The 19,112-nt window shown below is 54.8% G+C and overlaps 1 protein-coding gene across 1 annotated transcript; it reads left to right on the forward strand.

Moving 5' to 3' along the window:
* The first annotated feature begins 125 nt into the window (after positions 1-125).
* Positions 126-18,154, forward strand: OGFOD3 (2-oxoglutarate and iron dependent oxygenase domain containing 3). Its single transcript, XM_057536662.1, has 9 exons — positions 126-257; positions 2,286-2,503; positions 5,472-5,547; positions 6,679-6,721; positions 8,891-8,955; positions 9,512-9,568; positions 10,829-10,982; positions 14,294-14,417; positions 17,829-18,154. The coding sequence occupies exons 1-9, from the start codon at positions 184-186 to the stop codon at positions 17,963-17,965; spliced, it is 948 nt and encodes a 315-aa protein (XP_057392645.1). The 5' UTR covers positions 126-183; the 3' UTR covers positions 17,966-18,154.
* Positions 18,155-19,112: the final 958 nt, after the last annotated feature.

Genomic DNA, 19,112 nt, shown 5'->3' on the forward strand with positions numbered 1-19,112 from the left:
CCGTTCCGCCCCGCTCGGCGCTCGGCCTCCGATTGCTCAGGCCTGGCCACCAGACCGGAGGTTGACGGCGGAACGCGTCGCTCCGCGTCCCCAGCTGCGCTGGTCTCGCGCTACCTCTCGCGGCGCTCGTCCCGGGCTCGCGGCGGATCCCGCGTTCGACCCGGCTCCGCGGCGGCCTGGCCAATGGCACCTCAGAGGAGGGGCGCTCCCAAGGCGCCCGAGGGCAGCGGGGCAGCGGAGCGCCGGCGCCCGAGCAGGTACTGGGCAGCGCCGGGAGCGCGCGGACAGCGGCGTGGGCGGGGCCTGGTCGAGGGGGAGGGGCCTGGCCTGGAGGGGCGGGGGCGCGGTGTGGCGGGGCTGTGGGCGGGGCCCTGTCAGGAAAGGCTGGACCTAGTGTGGGCGGGGCCTTTCCCGGGACAGGCCTGCAGTGTGGGTGTGGCCTGGCCTCGAGGGGCGTGGTATGTGCTTGGGCGAATCGGGCTCTAGAGGGGTGTGGTCTGTCTGGAGGGCGTGGCCTGCAGAATCCTGCGAGGCCACCGCCAGGAGGGTCGGGGCTGGGTGGGGGGCGGCCCAGGAGGGGGGTATCCCGTCGGGAATCTTCTCTGACCTCTCTCACCCATATGTAAAGGGCTCCACGCCTGGCTTCCCGCACGGGGACGACGGCTCCGGGACCCCCATCGTCTGGTCTCTGTGTACTTTCTTCAGGGCTGTGCACATGAGGGTTCCCCGTTGGGGGGCCCGATGAAAAAGTGGTCTCATCACGTAGCCTTCGAGGGGATTCTGCCTAAAGCTTTAAGAGCCAGGGGTGTATTTTAATCATTCCAGGATAAATTACCTTGTCGTCGTGCTTGCCCCATGGGCCATGGACCTTGCTCCAAATCCCCTTCTGTTTTGGCAAGATTCTCGGGGTGCAGCTTGAGCGAGCTTACCCTGAACGGGGGTGCTTATTTTGAGGAGACCTCCAGGGGAGTGTTGCATCCGAATCTGGCCCAGGAGGCTGTTTTTTCCCCTCTTGTCTCTGTACCTTCCTCTCTGTCCCTTTCTGTCTCAGCAGCCGGGCTGTACCAGGCGAAGGTGTCACCCACAGCTTTGCACCTGCAGTTAGGGTTCCAGCCCCTGCTGCTGAGATGAGCGGGCAGTCGCCCTGCCCCATTCGGAATTGGGGAAGAGAAATGATGGGGTCACCGGAGTGAGGTGTCCACCCTGGTCTAATTAGAGGAGGCCAGGTGGGCTGGAGGCTAGACAGCAGTTCTAGGAGTGGGGTTGGGGGTCTTTGTGTTCTGGGCAACTATGCTCCCTGTTTAAAATGATCATGTATTCACCCAACCTAGTCTGACTGAGCTGTGCCCACCTTGGGATTTATTTAATCGGAATTTGTGTGTTACATATATAGCAATTTGAAGTGTGGAGAGACATATAAAAATAGAAGGCAGGCTCCCTGCTTTTAATCATATACTTGAAGACATGAGGTGCACCTCCTGAAAGAATGCCTGGATCTCTTTTCTCATTTCTGCCAGTGCTTCAAGCCCTTCACATTTTTCTTAGATAACAGAGTGCACGGCTGCTCAGCTACACACATGTGAAAACACACGTGCATGTACACAGACACACATATGCATGGTTATATACCACCCAAACACACATAGACACACATGTGCACACACACACACACATGCCTACAACTTCTGCACAGGCAGTGTGAATCCCACAGTTAACCTGGGTGGTACAGAAAGTGTCTTACTGGTGAATCATTTCTGTTGTACTTGTATTCTCTTTGTGGCTGGCTGGTGGTTTTAGTGAAGTGGGCTTGACTCATGCTTAACTTACTTCACATTGTGTGTGTGTGTGTGTGTGTGTGTGTGCACGCACGCATGCACACACACGTGCACTGGGACCACATGCATGGGGTTGTGGCAGTCATTTTGGGATGCAGGCAACGTGATTGGGGCCACAGACTCTGCCAGGACCTCACAGACAGGTTCTCCATGGGCCTGGCCAGGCTGGGAGGAACACCAACAGACAGTTTATCTTGTTGCCCTTGGGAACAAGTGAGCCCTGTCTGGTCATATGGGGTGAGGGACACGTTCCCCACCACATCCTCCCATGCTGGCGAGTGCCTCTGGATTGATTGAGAGTAGCTCTGACAACGGCCAGCGTGGGAACAGTTTAAGTCTGTAACTAAGGGTGGGTGTGGTCTCTGGTCCTTATGGTCTCTGGTCATTGTGGTCTGCATTTTCAGCACATGCAGGTGCATTTGGGTGACCACAGCTGTTTTCTGTTCTCAGCACCAAGAGTGTCCGGGCGCCTCGGGATGTGTGGAAGAAGTGGCTGAGAGTTGCCGTCCTGGGGGCCTGCACCACGCTCGTCGCGCTCCTGCTCTGGGGCATTCTGGGGGGTGATGACAGCATCACTGAGGTCCTAGCTCATCGAAGTGAGGTCCTGCCAGGCAGGTTCATCGAGGTGCCCTGCTCCGAGGACTATGACAGTCACCGAAGGTTTGAAGGTACGTGATTCCGAGGTGATCCGGGAAAGAGCAGCATGTTAACATGGAATTCAGTGTGTTCAAAATGCGTCTTTTTTTGCTACAATGAATTGATGGGAATCAGGTTGAAAGTAGTGTGGGGGTGGGGTTGGGCAGGTGACCTTCCTTCCCACCCCCGCCCGCTGCCCCCTTCCCCCGCCCCCAGTTGGTTAGCCCACACCTGGACCCGGAAGTGTGGGTGTTTCAGGCCCTGCCTGTGCAGGGGCAGGCCCACTGGTCACTGCCCAGGCCTCACTGCCCAGGCTGTGGCCAGTGTTTCACTGAGGCCCCCCACACTGTGGGTGCCATCTGATGGAAGAGGCGGTTTGCCTGGAAGGATGTAACAGAATTGGGATGGTAGTGATGAGCAAGTGGAACCCAGAAAAGGCATTTTCTGTCTTAGGGTGTTGTTACTGCAGAAAATGTTGCAACAGGGAACCAGAGGCCCTTCCCCCATGTCGTGTGCCCCATCCCAGCGCCTGCCTCCTCTGCTCGAGGGCAGCAGTTTTAAAAACCTAACCAGAGTGACTGGGTTTTAAAGACAAAATTCAGTTTATTTTTCTCTTCAGAGCAATGCTTTGGACTTGAACCAAGAAAATATTGCTAAATCCTTCCACCAAGGGGCGCTGTTGTGATGCACACAAGTGGGGTTTAGACGAAGGGAGGCAAAGACGCGCCCAGGGAATGGGGGCTGCCTTTCCCCTCAGGAGTCAGGAAAGTGGATAGGTTCTGTTGTGGGCATGCTCTCTCTGTCTTGGTCAGCTTTTTCACTCTAAAGTCCCAGCTTTTGAGAACGTATTTTTCCTACCCATTTAATAATTTATCAACATTAAAAACAGTTGGAATGAGGTGGAGGGGGAGTTAGTGTAGACGGGTATGGGTTTTCAGTTGGGAAGATGAGAAGGTTCTGGAGATGATGGTGGGGATGGTTGTACAACAATGTGATCGTAGTTAACGCCTCTGAACTGTACACTTTAAAATGGTTAAAATGGTAAATTTGGGGTTATATATATTTTACCAAAAAAAAAAAAAAAAAAAGGTGGAGTGTGCATTAAAGCCTCTGGACTCCCCCCTCCCTCACCCCTCTCTCCTCCTGTAGCTGACAGGGGCTCCGCCTGCCCTGGACCTGTGTGTCTGGGTGGTGTGTGTGCGTGTTTGTGGCGTGTGCACTCATGTATGTGCACTGACATCGTCAGCCACTCACAACTCACTTTCTCACCCAAATTATGCTTTTGATGCTCATTCACGTTGAGCATGTTGTGTCGCTGCTGGATTTTAAGATTTCAAGGTCGATGGGGTTTGGGTTCTCTCTAATTGCACTGTAGCTGGAGACTGTAACCTGTATGGTACAGACCTTGTGACGCTGAACCGACTTTCCTTTTGGGCTAATATGTCTTTGTTAACGTTGCACGTGTACCTGGAAAAATGTGTTTCTGAATGGCTGCTGCAGAGCTCTGCATGCTTCCTAGTTCACGCTCATGTGTGCAGACTGTCTTCTTGAACTTCTGTCTCGCCATCCACAGTTACTGGGAGCCGCGAGGCAGGGTCTCCACTGAGACTGTGGGTCTGGTGGCCACCTCGCCACCAGAGGTGTTTGAGGCGATGTCACTTGGTGCTTTTGTTGCCCCTGCATTTTCCTGGTGAAACTGTTCCTGTTATCAATCTTTTCCCCTCTCACAATTCTTTTGTGTTAAAGTGTATTTGTTGATATGATGTCGCTCCCCAAGCTGTCTTTCGGTTATCATTGTTTTTGCTTTTACCTTCAACCTTTATAAAAAGCATTTTTGTGTTTTAATAAAAACATGTATATTAATAGATTGTATTTAGCTCCGTGGAACTGAGGCACCCCTCCCCTAATGACCTCCACGTAGAAGTTTATTTTTCCCACATGACGAGACCCAGAGAAAGGCACCCCAGGCCAGCCTGGCTCCCTGTAAGCGCCCCAGGCCGAGCGCCCCAGCTCTCCCGCTCAGCGTGTGGCTCACGTGGTCCCAGGACAGTCACTCCACCTCCAGGCACGTTCCAGGCAGGAAGAGGGAAAGGAGGATAAAAGCTAAAGGTCAGCCAGCCCAGTGTGTCCTGAGAGTGTCCCAAGGCTCCATCTCATCGGCCAGGACGTATCCTAGGGCCCACCCAGTGCGACGCAGCCAGCCTGCCCTCGGCGCCAGGATACCAGGGGCTTGCTAAGCTTGTCCATCTCTGGTGCTCTGCCTCATCCTGGCCCTATCTACCTGACCCTGGCCCTTTCCACCCTGACCCTGGCCTTGTCCACCCCAACCCAGTGGCAACCCTGGCCACTTTAACCCTGGTCCTGTCCACCCTGACCCTGGCCGTGTCCACCCGACCCTGGCCACTTTCAGCCCGACCCTGGCCCCATCCCCATCCAAGCTCCCCCAGCCTCCTCCCTCTAAGCAGCTCAGCCCTAGGTGCAGAGGCAGGAGGAGGCAGGGTGGAGTGTGTGGTTAGCCCTTGGGGCAGCTTTGCCAGGCGCTGCAGAAAGATAGTGACTACAGTTGCAAGCACAGTGTTGGTCATCCAGGAGGCACTAGCCAACGGGTCTGGATCTGTGGTCAGTGATGGTTCTAGAATATCATGGATGCCGCCTCTGGGCTGTTTTCTCAAGTGTGGGCAGAGTGTCAGCTGCTTCAGGAGTGACCCGCCTGTGTGGGGCTGCCAGGACCACCCCCTCCCAGTGAGATGTGTGCGCCGCAGGGGGTCTGCTTGTACTGGAAAGTCACCGTTGCTTCTCTGAAATTCACATCTGACCGAGTGGCCTATATTTTATTTGCCAAACCTGGCCCCCTAATCCCATGGAAGGCAAGGCCCCATCCCACAAAATGCCGTTGTCCCTGGGGAGGGCCGCCCACAGGTGAGTCCTTGACAGCAGCGGGCAGCTCTTTTGTCGGGGTTCAGTGGGGGTGGCGTCTCATCCTGGCTCGACTCTCTCCAGGCTGCTCCCCGAGGAAGTGTGGCCGGGGCGTCAGCGATGCCATCATCACCAGGGACGAAGCCCGGAGGATTCGCAGGTACACGTGTCTCTGAGCTTCTGTCCTGAATGGGCAGGAGAGTGGGGCTGTGGGTGAAGTATAGCGAATTACTACTAAAAGGATGATTTAAAGAAACTCATTAGAATTCCCTAAGAATTCCTCTTTGCACTTCCAAGGCAAAGAGGGGCTTTTCTGATTTCCAGGAGGAAAGGCTGTTGTCATCAGTGATGCAGTTGCTGGCGGAACCTTCCAGAGGCCTGGGCCCTCTCCAGGGGCAGCAGTTCTGGCCCAGTGGGGAGGCTGGGGGGATGCTCTCCCGTCAGCCATTGAGGGGCCCAGCAGATGCCTGTGTAGAGACAGTGTGTTCACCCAGCAGCCCCAGGCGGTCACTAGACTATTTTCGTCTCCTCTCCAAAACTGGTTGGGATTAGCCCTTCTGCCTCCTAGCCGTGACTCATGACAGGGCAGGAAGTCTTACTCAGAAGTAGTTGGCACTGGATTCTTCCTTATTGTCTTTTAAAAACAAGATCTTGAAGCTTTGATTTTCCAACAAGGAGTTCAGACACAAGCATGTGCCCAGCGGAGCAGCGTCTGGTCCGCATGCCGAGCTGCGTCATGAGGGGAGACGCTCCTCCTGTTTCTAGATAACATTGTAGAGGCTGGTTGGGTAGGGAGGGTCCCTGGTGTGAGGGATGAATCCAGCCCCCAGTCAGTTTCCCGGGCGGCCATGAAGCATCTGTCAAAGGCACCAGAAGCCCCTGCATCTTTGGTGACGTGGGTGGTCCTGTGAGCTCCAGCACAGGCCACCATGTGGCCTCTGCCTCCTGAGCTGGTGATTACAAAGGCTGCCCCTCAGCCTGTGATGACAGGAGAGGGACCTTCCAGTGCAGAGGAACCCGTTCAACTCAGCACCAGGTCTCTGAGCTAAAGATGGAAACTAAGCCCACTTGTCCCCAAGCTATGTCATACGTGGTTAACGAGATGGTGACAAAATATTAACATTTACTCACTTAGCTTGAAAGTCAAGTCCTTTGGTCTAAACATGTGGTTTTGTCATAAACATTAAGCAGTCTGTTAATGTTGTGTTAGTCATGCTGATTGATATGTGTCTAGATGTATCATAGATGATGCTGTTAACTGAATCCTGATTTAAGACGGTCTTCCCCACAGCATAGCCGAGAAGGGGCTGTCCCTGGGAGGATCTGACGGAGGGGTGAGTTGTGTGCCGTTCCTGCTTCGGTTTTCTTTTTAACCCTTTAACTTTGCTCTCCCTCCGAGGGGAAGGCGAGGGCGCCGGGTGTGCAGGCCCTGCTCCTGGGAATGAAGTGCCCCCTCCCTTCACAGGAGGGCTGCCTCGGATCACATCTTTGTGTCAGACACCCTGGCTGGGGGCAGTGGGGGGAAGTCGTAGGCAGGGAGTGAACAGAGCGGGTGACGAGCAGGGGCCCATTGAGGAGGGTGACGGCCCTGGGAAAGGGAGAGCCAGCATGCGCAGGAGGAGCTGGCGGGAAACAGTGAGGACCATGGAAGGCGGAGGAGGCTCCCACAGATGCTGCGTGGGACTGTCATCCACCAGGTGAGACTGCAGGGGGTCTAACAGTGGCCCCTGAAAGATGCATCCACCCAGAACTGTAAATGGGACCTTATCTGGGAAAAGGGTCTTTGCAGATGTCATTAAGTTACGGGTCTCAAGATGAGATCTTCCTGGATTATCAGGATGGACCCTAAACCCAATGACAAGAGTCCTTGTAAGAGGAAGGCAGAGGGAGATTTGAGATTGAAGAGGAGGCCATGTGAAGATGGAGGCAGAGGTGGAGTGATGTGGCACAAACCAAGGGACCCCTGGGACCACTAGAAGCCCTAAGATTCAAGGAAGGATCCTCCCCTGGCGCCTTTGGAAGGAGCGGGGCCCTGTCGACACCTTGATCTCAGCCTTCTGGCCTCCAGAGCTGGATAGGATGAATTCCTGCTGTTTTAAGCCTACTGTTTACAGCAACCATGGGGAGCTCGGACAGGCCAATGCAGCTCTGCATCTCATCCGCTTCCTGGGCAGGCTCAGGAGTCCACCCCTGCGAGCATCTTACGTTGGCCGGAGTTCTCGTGTGGTCCCAAATGGGGATCTCCTCGCCTGGCATGTGGGCCCGTAGGAAGAGCCACTCTCCTCTGCATAGTTTGGTGATTATGTCCATGAGTCTTTTACTCTGCAGACTCTTTCCTCTTGAGTTCTGAAAATTAAGCTTCTCCTTTTATTTTGGTTCAGTTCAGGGGGAATATTTATTAAAAACCTATTCGTGCGTGGACTCATCTTTTACTCTCTGCTCAGCATTTACTCAGGAAGTTGTCTTGCAATGAATCATCCAGGTTTGATACCTTTAAGTGCAGTTAACATTTTTAAAGCCCAAATTGTGTTCAAACAAACCCCTGGGCTGATCGCTGCATCCATGAGAAAAGACACCCGGACAGGGTAGAGGTGGTCCGTGCTGGCACCCACTCCCCTCTCAAGACGTGGGGAAGGCCCCCCAGAGGCAGGGTGGGCAGGGGTGGAAAACACTGGCTGTTCATTAAAGAGTTATGACCCAGCGATTCCACTCCTGGGCATTTACCCAGGAGAACAAGAGCATCTCCCACGATGAAATGCTGTCCCAGTGTCACAGCCACTTCATTTACAACAGCCCTAAGCTGGGAACAGCCCTAAGCTGGGAACAGCCCACGTGTCCGTCTCCAGGTGAATGGACCAACAAGTGACTCCTACCCAAACGATGGGTGCCCCTTGGCCATGAGACGGTGGACGGCAGGTACCTGCACCGACGTGAGGGAGTCACAGGGAGGCAATGCTGAGTGAAAGGAGCCAGGCCAAGAGCGAGCGCACCTGCGTGACTCCAGGACCTCAGGTTCTAGAAAGTAACCAACTGCTGTGGCAGAAAGCACCTGGGGAGGGGCAGGAAGGAGGGGTTGCAAAGGGTGCAAGGAAATTTGGGGTGATGGATGTGTTTACTGTCCTGGTAGTGATGGTGGTTTCGCTGATGCATGCCAGCATCAAAACTTACCAAACTGAACACTTTAAACAGGAGCAGGTCGTTGTGTGTTGGTTATACCACAGCAAAGCCGGGGGAAGGGCTTGTTCTTAGACCCATGGAGGAGCTGTATCTGTGTACCGTTTTCAGAATTTTAGACCAGAGAGTCTTCATTCTTAGGGCAGGAGAGAAATATCCACCGTCACACACCTTTGTCCAAATGTCTTGAAACCCAGCCCGTGTGCGTCGTCGCCCTGACCCGGGTGTACAAAGATGGGTCTCGGGAACGCGTGTTTAACATCGGTGGCTTTTAGAGCTCGGTCGCCTGCCAGGCAGCCCTCACGCCGCACTGCCAACGTCTTTTCCAGGCATCTATCCTGGACCTGCACTCGGGGGCCTTGTCTGTCGGGAAGCACTTTGTGAACCTGTACAGGTGAGAACCCCGGGGTCGAGGCGGGGGGCGGTCTCTGCTCGTTTCTTAGCTGGAGACACCTGAGTGAGGCTTGCGTGTATGGATCAGAGCGGCTTCAAGTCTTGGGTAAACTGCGACGTTTGCCTTCAGGCCGAGGCCAGATGAGAACTGGAAGGTGCAGCTCTTCCGAGGGGCGGGATCCTTGCCAGTAGCTTCAGGGAACAGCTTAGTGAGGAATGGACCAAGGGGTGGGGTTGGAGGGAGAGGTGGGAGAGGTGAGTGGCAGGCCAGGCTCCTGAGAGCTGCCTCCTGAGAGGCTTTGATCTTCCCCAAGGGCCAGGAGAAGCAAGAGATTCCTCCAGCCTTGATAAATGTCACCCCACCTGCCAGGTACCTCCCTCCCACCCTCCTCCCTTTTATCACACAGTTATCATTGTAGAAGGAGCAGCTCCACGATAATAAGGACCAGCTGGTTTTCAGGGACTTGCTGGTTAACTGGAGGAAAGGCTGAATTTAAAGGAAATAAGGAAACATTAATAAAACATCACGTTTGTTGATACTCCTTACTTTTTCACAGATACTTTGGGGATAAAATACAAACTATCTTCTCAGAAGAGGACTTCCAGTTGTACCGGTGAGGGAAGGAATGCCCAGGTCAGGAGGGGGGAAGGTGGCAGCGGGGCTGGGAGTGCTGGGGTCAGTCCTGCAGAGAACTGGCCCTCAGGTTCCTGGGTGTGCACGTGATACCTTGTCCCACGTGTGCGGACCTGTGTGTGCATCTGTTCACCTTTCGCCTTTGCCAGCCCTTGTCTTTCTGTAGTGTTACGGAACCCAGGTCCGGCTGCTCGCTGCTCGAAAGCCGATTCTTGAGAGACAAATGTTGGTGGGAAAGGAAAGGTTGCTTTATTTCAGAGGCCAGCAACCGGGGGAGAGGGTGGACACCTGTCCGAGAACCAACTCCTGATTGCTGCTCAGGGGACAGGGGCGCTTTTTTTTAATTAATTAATTAATTAATTAATTAATTTATTTATGGCTGCGTTGGGTCTTCATTTCTGTGCGAGGGCTTTCTCCAGTTGCGGCGAGCGGGGGCCACTCTTCATTGCGGTGCGCGGGCCTCTCACTATCGCGGCCTCTCTTGTTGCCGAGCACAGGCTCCAGACGCGCAGGCTCAGCAATTGCGGCTCACGGGCCCAGTCGCTCTGCGGCACGTGGGATCCTCCCAGACCAGGGCTCGAACCCACGTCCCCTGCATTGGCAGGCAGACCCTGAACCACTGCGCCACCAGGGAAGCCCGGACAGGGGCTTTTAAAGGGGAGTTTCAGGGTGATATAGGCAGAGGGAGGGAGCAGAACAGCATAGTCAGTTCTGACAGTCATCTTGAAACCAGTAATGTGGTGGTCTGATCAGCGTCACCTTGGTGGTTTTAAGTACAGTTAATCTTTAGTTCCAGGGTTTGTTCCCATTTCTTTGAGGCCAGTTCTCGGAATTGTGTGAAGTGGAGCAGCTTATGTCATGGCTTCAGTTTGGTCATCATGTAGTCATCCTCCTCTACCCGGTGGGGGCTTCAGTATCTGCAAAACAGCTCACAGGACATGGCTTAGAATATTATCTATAGCCCTTAAGGAGGAACTAAAGGTCCTTGACTATGCTTAATGACTAAACTTATTATTTGGTCTCGTTTGACTATTTTCCTTTGTTTCTGCATTTTCTCACTTCTCTGATTAAACTTATTCTTTGGCTAAAGTGTTTCCACAGACAAAAGGCAGGCTGAGAACATGGGGGTTGGGGGCAAGGACCGGAGGGTCCTGCTCCGTTTCAGTGTCACACGGTGCGGGCCCTGTGGGCCCGGGGAGAATTCTTTCCTGTGTGGCTGACACCTGTGTCCTCTCGGCAGGGACCTGCGGCAGAAGGTCCAGCTGGCAATCGCCCAGGCATTTGGCATCAGCGCGTCCTTGCTGCACCTGACGAAGCCCACCTTCTTCTCCCGCATCAACAGCACAGCGGCCCGCACGGCTCATGACGAGTACTGGCATGCGCACGTGGACAAGGTGAGCGAACCTGGGGCTTGTCCACCACGGCCCAAGCTGGGTGCTGTCTGTTCACGTGGTCAGGGTTTTAGAAGTTTCCTCTCTCACTGATGCGGTCGAGGAGATAAGATTTGTTTCTCGTGTGATGAGGTGAGAGAAGACTGTGAAAAGCACGTTACAGAACAGTGAGGGCCTGATGGGGACCATCCTTTGCTACTTGTTCCCAGACGCAGAGCTGTCTCCACCTGAGCTGTGAGCTTCGTCGGATGTCACCTGACCCGGCCTTGATTGACCTGGCCTTTCTGTCGTGTGGTCTCCCCTCAGGCCTGCGTCCCGCACCCTGCCCAGGAGGCCCCCTTCTCCCCACTTTTCACCTTTTCTTGGGAAGATCTCTCGACCACTCCAGATTCTGCAGATTCCCCTTCCTTGATCTCTTGTTGTTCCCTAGACACAGTGGCACCTAATCAATCAGTGGTCCTGATCAGCCACAACTGAAGCCCTGTCCCGCCTGCGCTGCAGCCACTGCCCTGCCCCACTCAGCCAGCACACGCAGCGTGGCGCCAGGGGACAGTTGGCCGCGGAAACGTCTGAGGGCTGTTGGCGGTCACCCCAGCCGCGGGTGTGCTCAGGTGACCCAGATAATCTCTGTGTCGCTTGACCCTGGAACAAAGGAAGCGAAGTGAAAAATAAGCAGAGGGTTTGGGCAGAAGCTCTCAGACTGGGCTTCTGCCTGAAATTCAGTCAGACATTCATGTGTTTATAATAATCTCCACTGAGCTCGATGGAGGAGGGGAGCACTTAAATGTGGTTAGTGAGATTGAGGAACCCAGTATTTAATTAAATTAACTTAAATTGAAGTAGCTTTATGTGGCCAGTGGCTTGTCTGAGCCAGTGCAGCTCGGAGGGCTCGATGGAGCTCGGGTTGGAAGTGTGGGCTTCACCCTAAGGAGGCGTACAGGGTGTGCTTGTTCTCTTCCCGTGGGCTTAAGGTTGATCAGTGGGTTCGGACTGATGCATCCGCGATCAGGCTTCCTGTCCGCCCTCGCTTCATGGCTCTAGCAGCCATTGACCCATTGATAACCATTGCCCAGGTGCATTATTTCATTAGGGGACCAGGACCGAGACCTTCAGTATAAGATCATCGTAGATATTGCAGAGGGAAAAACAGGGTTTTATGGGGTTGAGGGCAAAGACGACGTGTGTGGAGGACAGACAGGTTCGCACAGCAAGGAGCCTCACGTGTGGGACGGAGTCCGGAGAATTTCCCTGCAACGAAGGAAGAGCAGCCCTCCATGTACCGGAAAGTGTGGGTTGAGGAAAGACAACACTGAATGTAGCCTGGTTCGGTGATCCAACTTCAAAGGAAGAAAGATAAGGAAGAAATTCTTCAGGCAGAGAAAACGAGTCAACAGTGACAAGTGGGGTAGCCTCAGACATCTCAGAGCCAGGAGGCCTCGGGACAGGGTCTACAGGACCAGGGTGGCTATCACAGCCAAGGGGTCACTCACACGTGGACACAGCAGAGACATCCTCGCACGAGGGGACTCCATGCATCTGCTCCTTGCCTTGAAGTTCTCCATCCTCTAGCTCAGGACAGCTCAGGCCCTGCCAGCCTCTGCCATCCCTGTCACCTGCCATAACCTGCCTCCTTCCCAGGTCACTGTGTTCATGTGGGTTTGGGGTGGTTCCTTTGCAGAATCTGAGCTGGGTGGGTAGGAGAGGGTCAGGCTCCTGGACGCCCCCCGCCCCCGGGTCTCTTTTATGTTTTATGCAGGTAGTGGACATGAGGTTCACTGCTGAAGCAATTCAGAAGCACTGCCCTGGGCTGTTCTCAGGTTTAGGTCACTTTGATGTTTGTTTGGTGCCCTGATGCTGGATAAGGGGCCCCTAAATGGGGTCTTGGTGGGGGAGGTGGAGGGAGCTCAGGCCTGTGTAGAAAGTCTAGTCCCACAGATGGCGTGGTACTGAGTTCATGAGAAGGTGACGGGGACTCAGTCACCTTGGCAGGCTTGCTGCCTCTCCCTCCTGGTCAGCCTACCCTCTCTCAGGAGATGACCACTGTCATGGTGATGGTGGTCTAGCTGCTTGCAGGGGGAGTGGGGCTTTTGGACTTTTTGAGCCTTGATCAAATGTGTTATGGATATTGACCTGGGGCTTCTGTGTACTGCTCCCATGGTGCCTACAGGTGTCAGTAAAATCATTTAAGAATCTATCCTTAAACACAGCAGCTCAGATAACAGGAGCCTAGGGCTGTGCGATAGGGATAGGGCACTGGTAGGATGACTTTGGGCTGCTGTCCTTGGACTCTTTCATTCTTCCTTATCTCTTACCCCAGTCTTGCTAATTGAATGATTCCTCAGGCTGGGAGCTGTTATCATGTGATTAAAATTCCTTGTACATGCAAGTCACTATCTTTGCGTGGAATAGCCTATCTCACTGATTCCCTCTATTAGGTAGGTGCTAATTTGTGTGAGTTCTTATGTCCTTGGAAACAACACCTGCTTCGCATATTACAGACAACAAGTTCCTCTATCTCACATTGAAATCCAGTTCTTCATAAGTCCTGAAGATCCACAGATGGGACAACTATCTGGCCACCTCCCCTCCCGGACTTCAAGGGGTCCTTGGGAAACAAATGATAGCGCCTCCTGTTTACATTATACCCAGGCCCAGAGGGTCCACGCTCCTATGAGCCCAGAGCACAGATTTCACCCCCCATCCCCTGCTTTCCACCGCCCGTCTTCCGAAAGAACGTCCACGCAAAGAGGGCCAGACAGGAAAAGACAGCGTAGCGTGGGCACTGGGTGGTGGTGGTGGTGGGGAGTTAGTGTTTAATGGGAACAGAGTTTCAGTTTAGGAGGACGAAGAGTTCTGGCGATGGTCAGCGGGGGTGGGTGCACAACAGTGTGAATGTGCTTAGTGCCCCTGAGCTGTGCACTCAATGATGGGTAAAGTGGTAAATTGTATGGTTTGTGTATTTTACCACAATTTAAAAGAAAGCCTGGGGTGCCCACATCTGGAGAAAGAGCGGAAGCACCACCTTTGCTCCCTGTGCTGACGCGGGAGGGTCCTGTGGGTGGGTGGGTGGGTGGCGTGGCGGCCCTGGGGGTCACGCGTGTGGGCTTCTTGGCGTGGGCTGCGCCTCTGACTGCGCGGGAGCCAGGCAGGACCGCACACCTGTGCTCAGCAGAGGGTTTTCTGTAATCGGGAGGCGGTGCTCAGCAGAGGGTTTTCTGTAGTTGGGAGGCGGCGCAAGGCCTGGGTCTGTCCCTTCCTGAGGAGCGAGTCCTCCTGCAAGCAGACGGTGACACGCCCTCACGCTCTGCCCGCAGGTGACCTATGGCTCCTTCGACTACACATCGCTGCTGTACCTCTCCGACTACCTGGATGACTTCGGTGGCGGGCGGTTTGTGTTCATGGAGGAGGGGGCCAACAAGACGGTGGAGCCGAGAGCAGGTAGGACTCACGGGCGGGCCTTTCCCGGGGTGCTGTGTTTACAGTGTGTCCAGTGTGTCCATGGAGCACATTCGTCAGAGGAGGAGGCGGGCGTGGCCACGGTCACTGCTGTCACTGCGGAGTGAGTTCCCAGAGCCATCCCATGCTCCATCCCCTGTAGTGACTCGAAGCTTAAGACGAGGCAGTGATCCTGACCTAATGTCGGTAAACCGCACCGAGCACAGGGACCTGCCTCCCCGACCTGGTGGTCCCAGAGCTCCCGCTGCCCCCAGCCCAGCTCGGACACTCAGTGCTGCTCAGTGAGCATGCGTGGAGCGAGGAATCGTCCCCTCTCCTCCCCAGGTTTTGGGGTGGGGAGGGGTGGGGATCCCCCAGGGGCTTCCTGAGGGGCAGCCCAGGCCCCGGCCCAGCCCCAGACGAGACTCAGAGACAGAGCCAGGCCATTTGGCTCTGGCCTGGGCGCCTCGACTGTGCCAGCACCATCCACCTGCTGCCGTGGCTCACCCGACCCCACAGCGTCACCCTGCTTACTGGGTGTGTAGCTGTGTCCGCTTCCGCCTGGCAGCAGGCAGCTCAAACCAACGAGGCTGTCCACCTGTGTTGGTTTAGAACGTTCCCGTTAGCCATGAGGCAGTCCTGCAAGCCACTGAGTCCAAATGCTCCTTGCAGTAGCCCTGAATCCACGCAGAAATGGCTTGGACATCAGAAGGTGTAGAAAGGAAGTTAAGCAGCTCAGGGCTGGCTCTCTTCCCTCAGGGGGTGAGTGCTGGAGGGGGGCAGACCCAGGCGCAGGTCAGCGGGCAGGAGGGGCTCAGAACGCCCTGCAGCTCCAAGGATTTAATGGACCAAGAGCCAGAGAAGCTGCTGGTGCTAAGGCAGCTGGTGCTAAGGCTGGGGGTCACATGTCACGTGCTTCTGGGAGGTGTCCAGGGATGCTTGTGGACTAAGAGGAGAAATACAGGTGGGTTCCAGAAACTGAGATGACTCTGTATTTTTGGTTACTAAGTTGCCGAGCTAAATCCCACTTTAAAGAAGTGGGTGATAATCTAATAGTTGTTTACTGAAGAAAATAAAAAGCCAGAAAGCAGTGTTCGTGAATGCTGAAAGTTTCACGTTTCTGGGGTTGGGTGGGCCGTCGCCTCTGTGTGAATGTTATGCCTTGTAGGGTGAGTTACCAGCGCTGGCCTGCTGGTCACTGCGCGGATGGTGATTTCATCCCAACAGTTTCCTCCTGGTTCTGATGACTGGCGGCCTGCCCTCGGGTTCTTCCTGGCGTTTGTGTCATGCCCGTCATTGTCTTGATCACTCTGGACTTGGGAGCTGTCAGAATAGGTGTGGGGCTTAACTACTGGTGCATTAAAAAGGAAAGAAGGTCTTAGGCAAGATTGTGAACCCGTGTGGGCCTTTCCTCAACAAGCTATCACGTTGACATTGGGTTGGGTCAGCGGATTCCCGTTCCAGGTCGACAGGACGAGAGTCACCAACTCTGTCCCATCCGCACAGACATCACAGGAGCCTGGCGTTTGGCAGGGAGCGCGATGCAGCTGCTCCGACAGGCTGTGCCAAAGGGGTTTTCATTTTCCCGAGAAGAGTTCATTCTCTCTTATGGAAATTAACAGGAAAGTAGGCTGAGTGTTTTCAGTTTTCCCACTTACTCACTTTCCAGAGCCCTCCGTCCCCTCCTGTGCATCCAGGTTTCCAACAGGTACATTCCCCTTCCGCCTCAGCATTTCTCAGAGTGCAGGTCTGCTGGTGATGGTTTTTCTGAAAATGTCCTTATTTCACCTTTTTTTCTAAAGGATATTTTCACTGGATGTGAAATTCTGGATTGGTGGGGTTTTTTCCCTTTTCTTTAAAAGCATCGTCCCTTTCCTCTGGCTCTCCTGTTGCTGTCACCGCTGTCACTGCCCCATAGTAGCTGCCTCTTTGCTCTGCCACCTCCAGGATGTTCTCTAATCTCTGGTTTCATCAGTTTGACTATGATGTGCCTCAGTGTGGAGTTGTTTGTATTTATCCCACTTGGAGTATTTATCCTGCTAAGCTTATTGGATTAAAAGTCAAAGTTTTCATCACATTAGGGAAAGTGTTGGTCATTATTTCTTCAAATCGCCTTTTCCTGCCCCAGTATGAACCTCTCCTCTCTCCGAGACTCCAACATGAATGGTGGACGGTTTCCTATTGTCCCACAGGCCACGAGGAGCTTCACTTTTCCTCAGTCCTTTTCTTCTCTGTTCTTTGGTGCCTCTGTTTGCAAAGTGTGCAGAAATGCTGGGGGGCGGGGGGATGCCCAGAGACCCCCACTCTTGCTGCAAGTCGGCGACATTTGATAACTGTGTCTGGAGCAGGGTGGCGGCAGGGGGGTGCACAGATGGCGTGGATGGGCAGACGGGCCTGGCTACGTGTCCGAGGTCTCAGGTGTGACTGAAAGTGGAAAAACTGAGGACAAAACGTCCTTTAGCAACATGAGCCTCAGAAAGTGGCGTGACTCCAGATTGCTCTGGGAAAGAGTGTTTCCTTCAGGTCAGGGGCGGCCTGGCTGGTCCAGAGGAGGGTCTGAGTTCCTGGTGTCCCCAGGCCCCCATGCAGAGGTTTCCGTGTGTCACACGATTTCTTTTGCTCCCTTGTTTCAGGGCAGAGCACGGTTCTCTGTTTACAACCAGAAAGCAGCAGACTCCGGGGTAGACTTTTCTCCTCTCTCAAAGATTTAGCAGTCGAGTTCCTGGCAGTGACCTTTTGAAGAGAAATGAAGTTGTCGTGGGACATTTGGTGCAGGGCCGTGTGGCGGCGACGCGGCGCCTACAGGATCCCGGGGCTCCTCCCCCACGATTCTGTAACGGTCAACTCGTTTGTCCTAAAAAAATCTATGGTGGGTGTATGAGGCCAGTTCAATACGGAAGCACATAAACACGGGGTTCTCTGAACACAGATGGGTGGCGGGCCCCCACTCCAGGACGCTCGGAAGCCACCTCCCGAGTCCTGTCTTCAGCTGCCCTGGAGGGAGCTACAGGTGCTGGGTGTTTGTCTCAACGTGTCTTTCCTGATCCTTTGCTAAAACATTGTCATCACCTGCCAGGGTTTGGCTTTGTTCCATGTGTGATTAGAAATAAGATCATAAGGTGGGCCCGAGGAGGTCACATGGCTTGTAGAAGCCCCTGGGGGTGGCAGCAGGGCCTCACCCCAAGTCCAGGTTGCCCCACAAAGAGCCCGCGGAGGCTGGGCCGGGTGCTGGGGTGCCCTTCGTCTTGTGCGAGGGCTCTCCTGCTGGTTTGTCTCCAACCCCCGCCTTCCTGCATCAGCTGTTTCTCCAGCCTGCCGGGTTGGTTGTGTTGCTGCATTGGCCTGAACACAGGTCCCCTGAGGCCCAGCCATGCATGTGGCCTTGAGGTCATGCTCTGCTCTCCTCTCTCCCAGGTCGGGTGTCCTTCTTCACCTCGGGGTCCGAGAACCTGCACCGGGTGGAGAAGGTTCACTGGGGCACCCGCTACGCCATCACCATCGCCTTCACCTGTGACCCCGACCATGGCATCGCGGACCCAACGTTCACGTAGCCCCGGGAGGCCTGTCCAGCAGCCCTGCAGGGAAGCAGTCATGCTGGACACACACCCCTTCCCTCTCGCTCAGCCCATTTCCACTGAACAAGGTGCCTTATGAATCATCCTGAATTTTGATTTGCTAACATTTGATCATTTTTCAACTGTGAGTAAATGGAGGGAACCAGTTTCCCCTCACAAGCAGCAGCGTTGGCTTTGCTATGCTGACGTGGGGCCTGGGAGCTGGCAGGGCCACTCTACCCTCCTTTTCTCAGGAAGGGATCCCGTGCCCGGGGTGGAATCCCCGTTTGTCAGCAGACAGAGGGTCATTACCCGGCCACTGGAGGCCGACTTAAGTGTGGATGAAGCTGAGCGGGGCCAGCAGCCTCCACTCGGGGAAGCAGAATCAGCATTAAGGCACCTTGGAGAAGGTTCTGGGGGCAGGCGGCTCTGGGAACAGCAGCCGGAGGGCTGGGAGGGCTGATACTGCTGGATTCTGGGTGGAGGCGAACATCTGATGTTCTGGCGGCTCTGGGCAGAGCCCCCAACGCTGCTGGCCACTGAGAGTCACCCTGGCACCATGTTCCTGCCAGGCTGGGCTCTGCCCCATCACCGGCCAGGGTCCCTGACACGAGGTCCGAGTGTGTTCCCAGCGTGGCCGTCCGCAGCTCGCCTGGGGCCTTCTGCCCAGCTGAGGGTCTGTCTGCTCAGGGTCAGGTCTTAGCAACTCTCTTCTCGTCCTGGAGCTGTCCATGCCTTTGACATAAAAGTAACAGTCAGGGGAGCCAGGAATGGTAAATAAACTGGCCATGGGGGAAGCCTGGGTAGCACGGCCCCAGGATAAGGGCGGCACGTCCATCAGTTGGCTTCTGCCAGGGTCGGGCAAGGTCCCAGGGCCGCCCCACAAGGCAACTGGCCTGGGGTTTGGGCGCCTTCTGGGAGAACAGCCGATCACCCCCTGTGAGTGCAAAGGGATCCCCAGAAATGGCTATGCGAGCAGGACTCTCCCGGCGAGCCTGACCCAGGAGGAGCCTCAACACTTTCCCCTTCGCCCACCCAGCATGGACATGTGGACACGGCCAGCGCAGCCCCACGCGTTCCCCACACTCTCCAGTCACAGGGCTGCTTGGGCTCATACAGAAAGGGGCAGCATTCCTGGACCCTG

This window comes from Balaenoptera acutorostrata, chromosome 20, assembly GCF_949987535.1.
Source record: "Balaenoptera acutorostrata chromosome 20, mBalAcu1.1, whole genome shotgun sequence".
Lineage (NCBI taxonomy): Eukaryota > Metazoa > Chordata > Mammalia > Artiodactyla > Balaenopteridae > Balaenoptera > Balaenoptera acutorostrata.

What these genes read in the sequence shown, in the direction of transcription:
- OGFOD3 (XM_057536662.1), top strand. Translation starts at nt 184, where the DNA reads ATGGCACCTCAGAGGAGGGGCGCTCCCAAGGCGCCCGAGGGCAGCGGG. An exon ending in TGGGAGGATCTGACGGAGGG is followed by an intron (nt 6,722 to 8,890) that starts GTGAGTTGTGTG and finishes CGTCTTTTCCAG; the next exon opens with GCATCTATCCTGGACCTGCA. An exon ending in GACGGTGGAGCCGAGAGCAG is followed by an intron (nt 14,418 to 17,828) that starts GTAGGACTCACG and finishes CCTCTCTCCCAG; the next exon opens with GTCGGGTGTCCTTCTTCACC.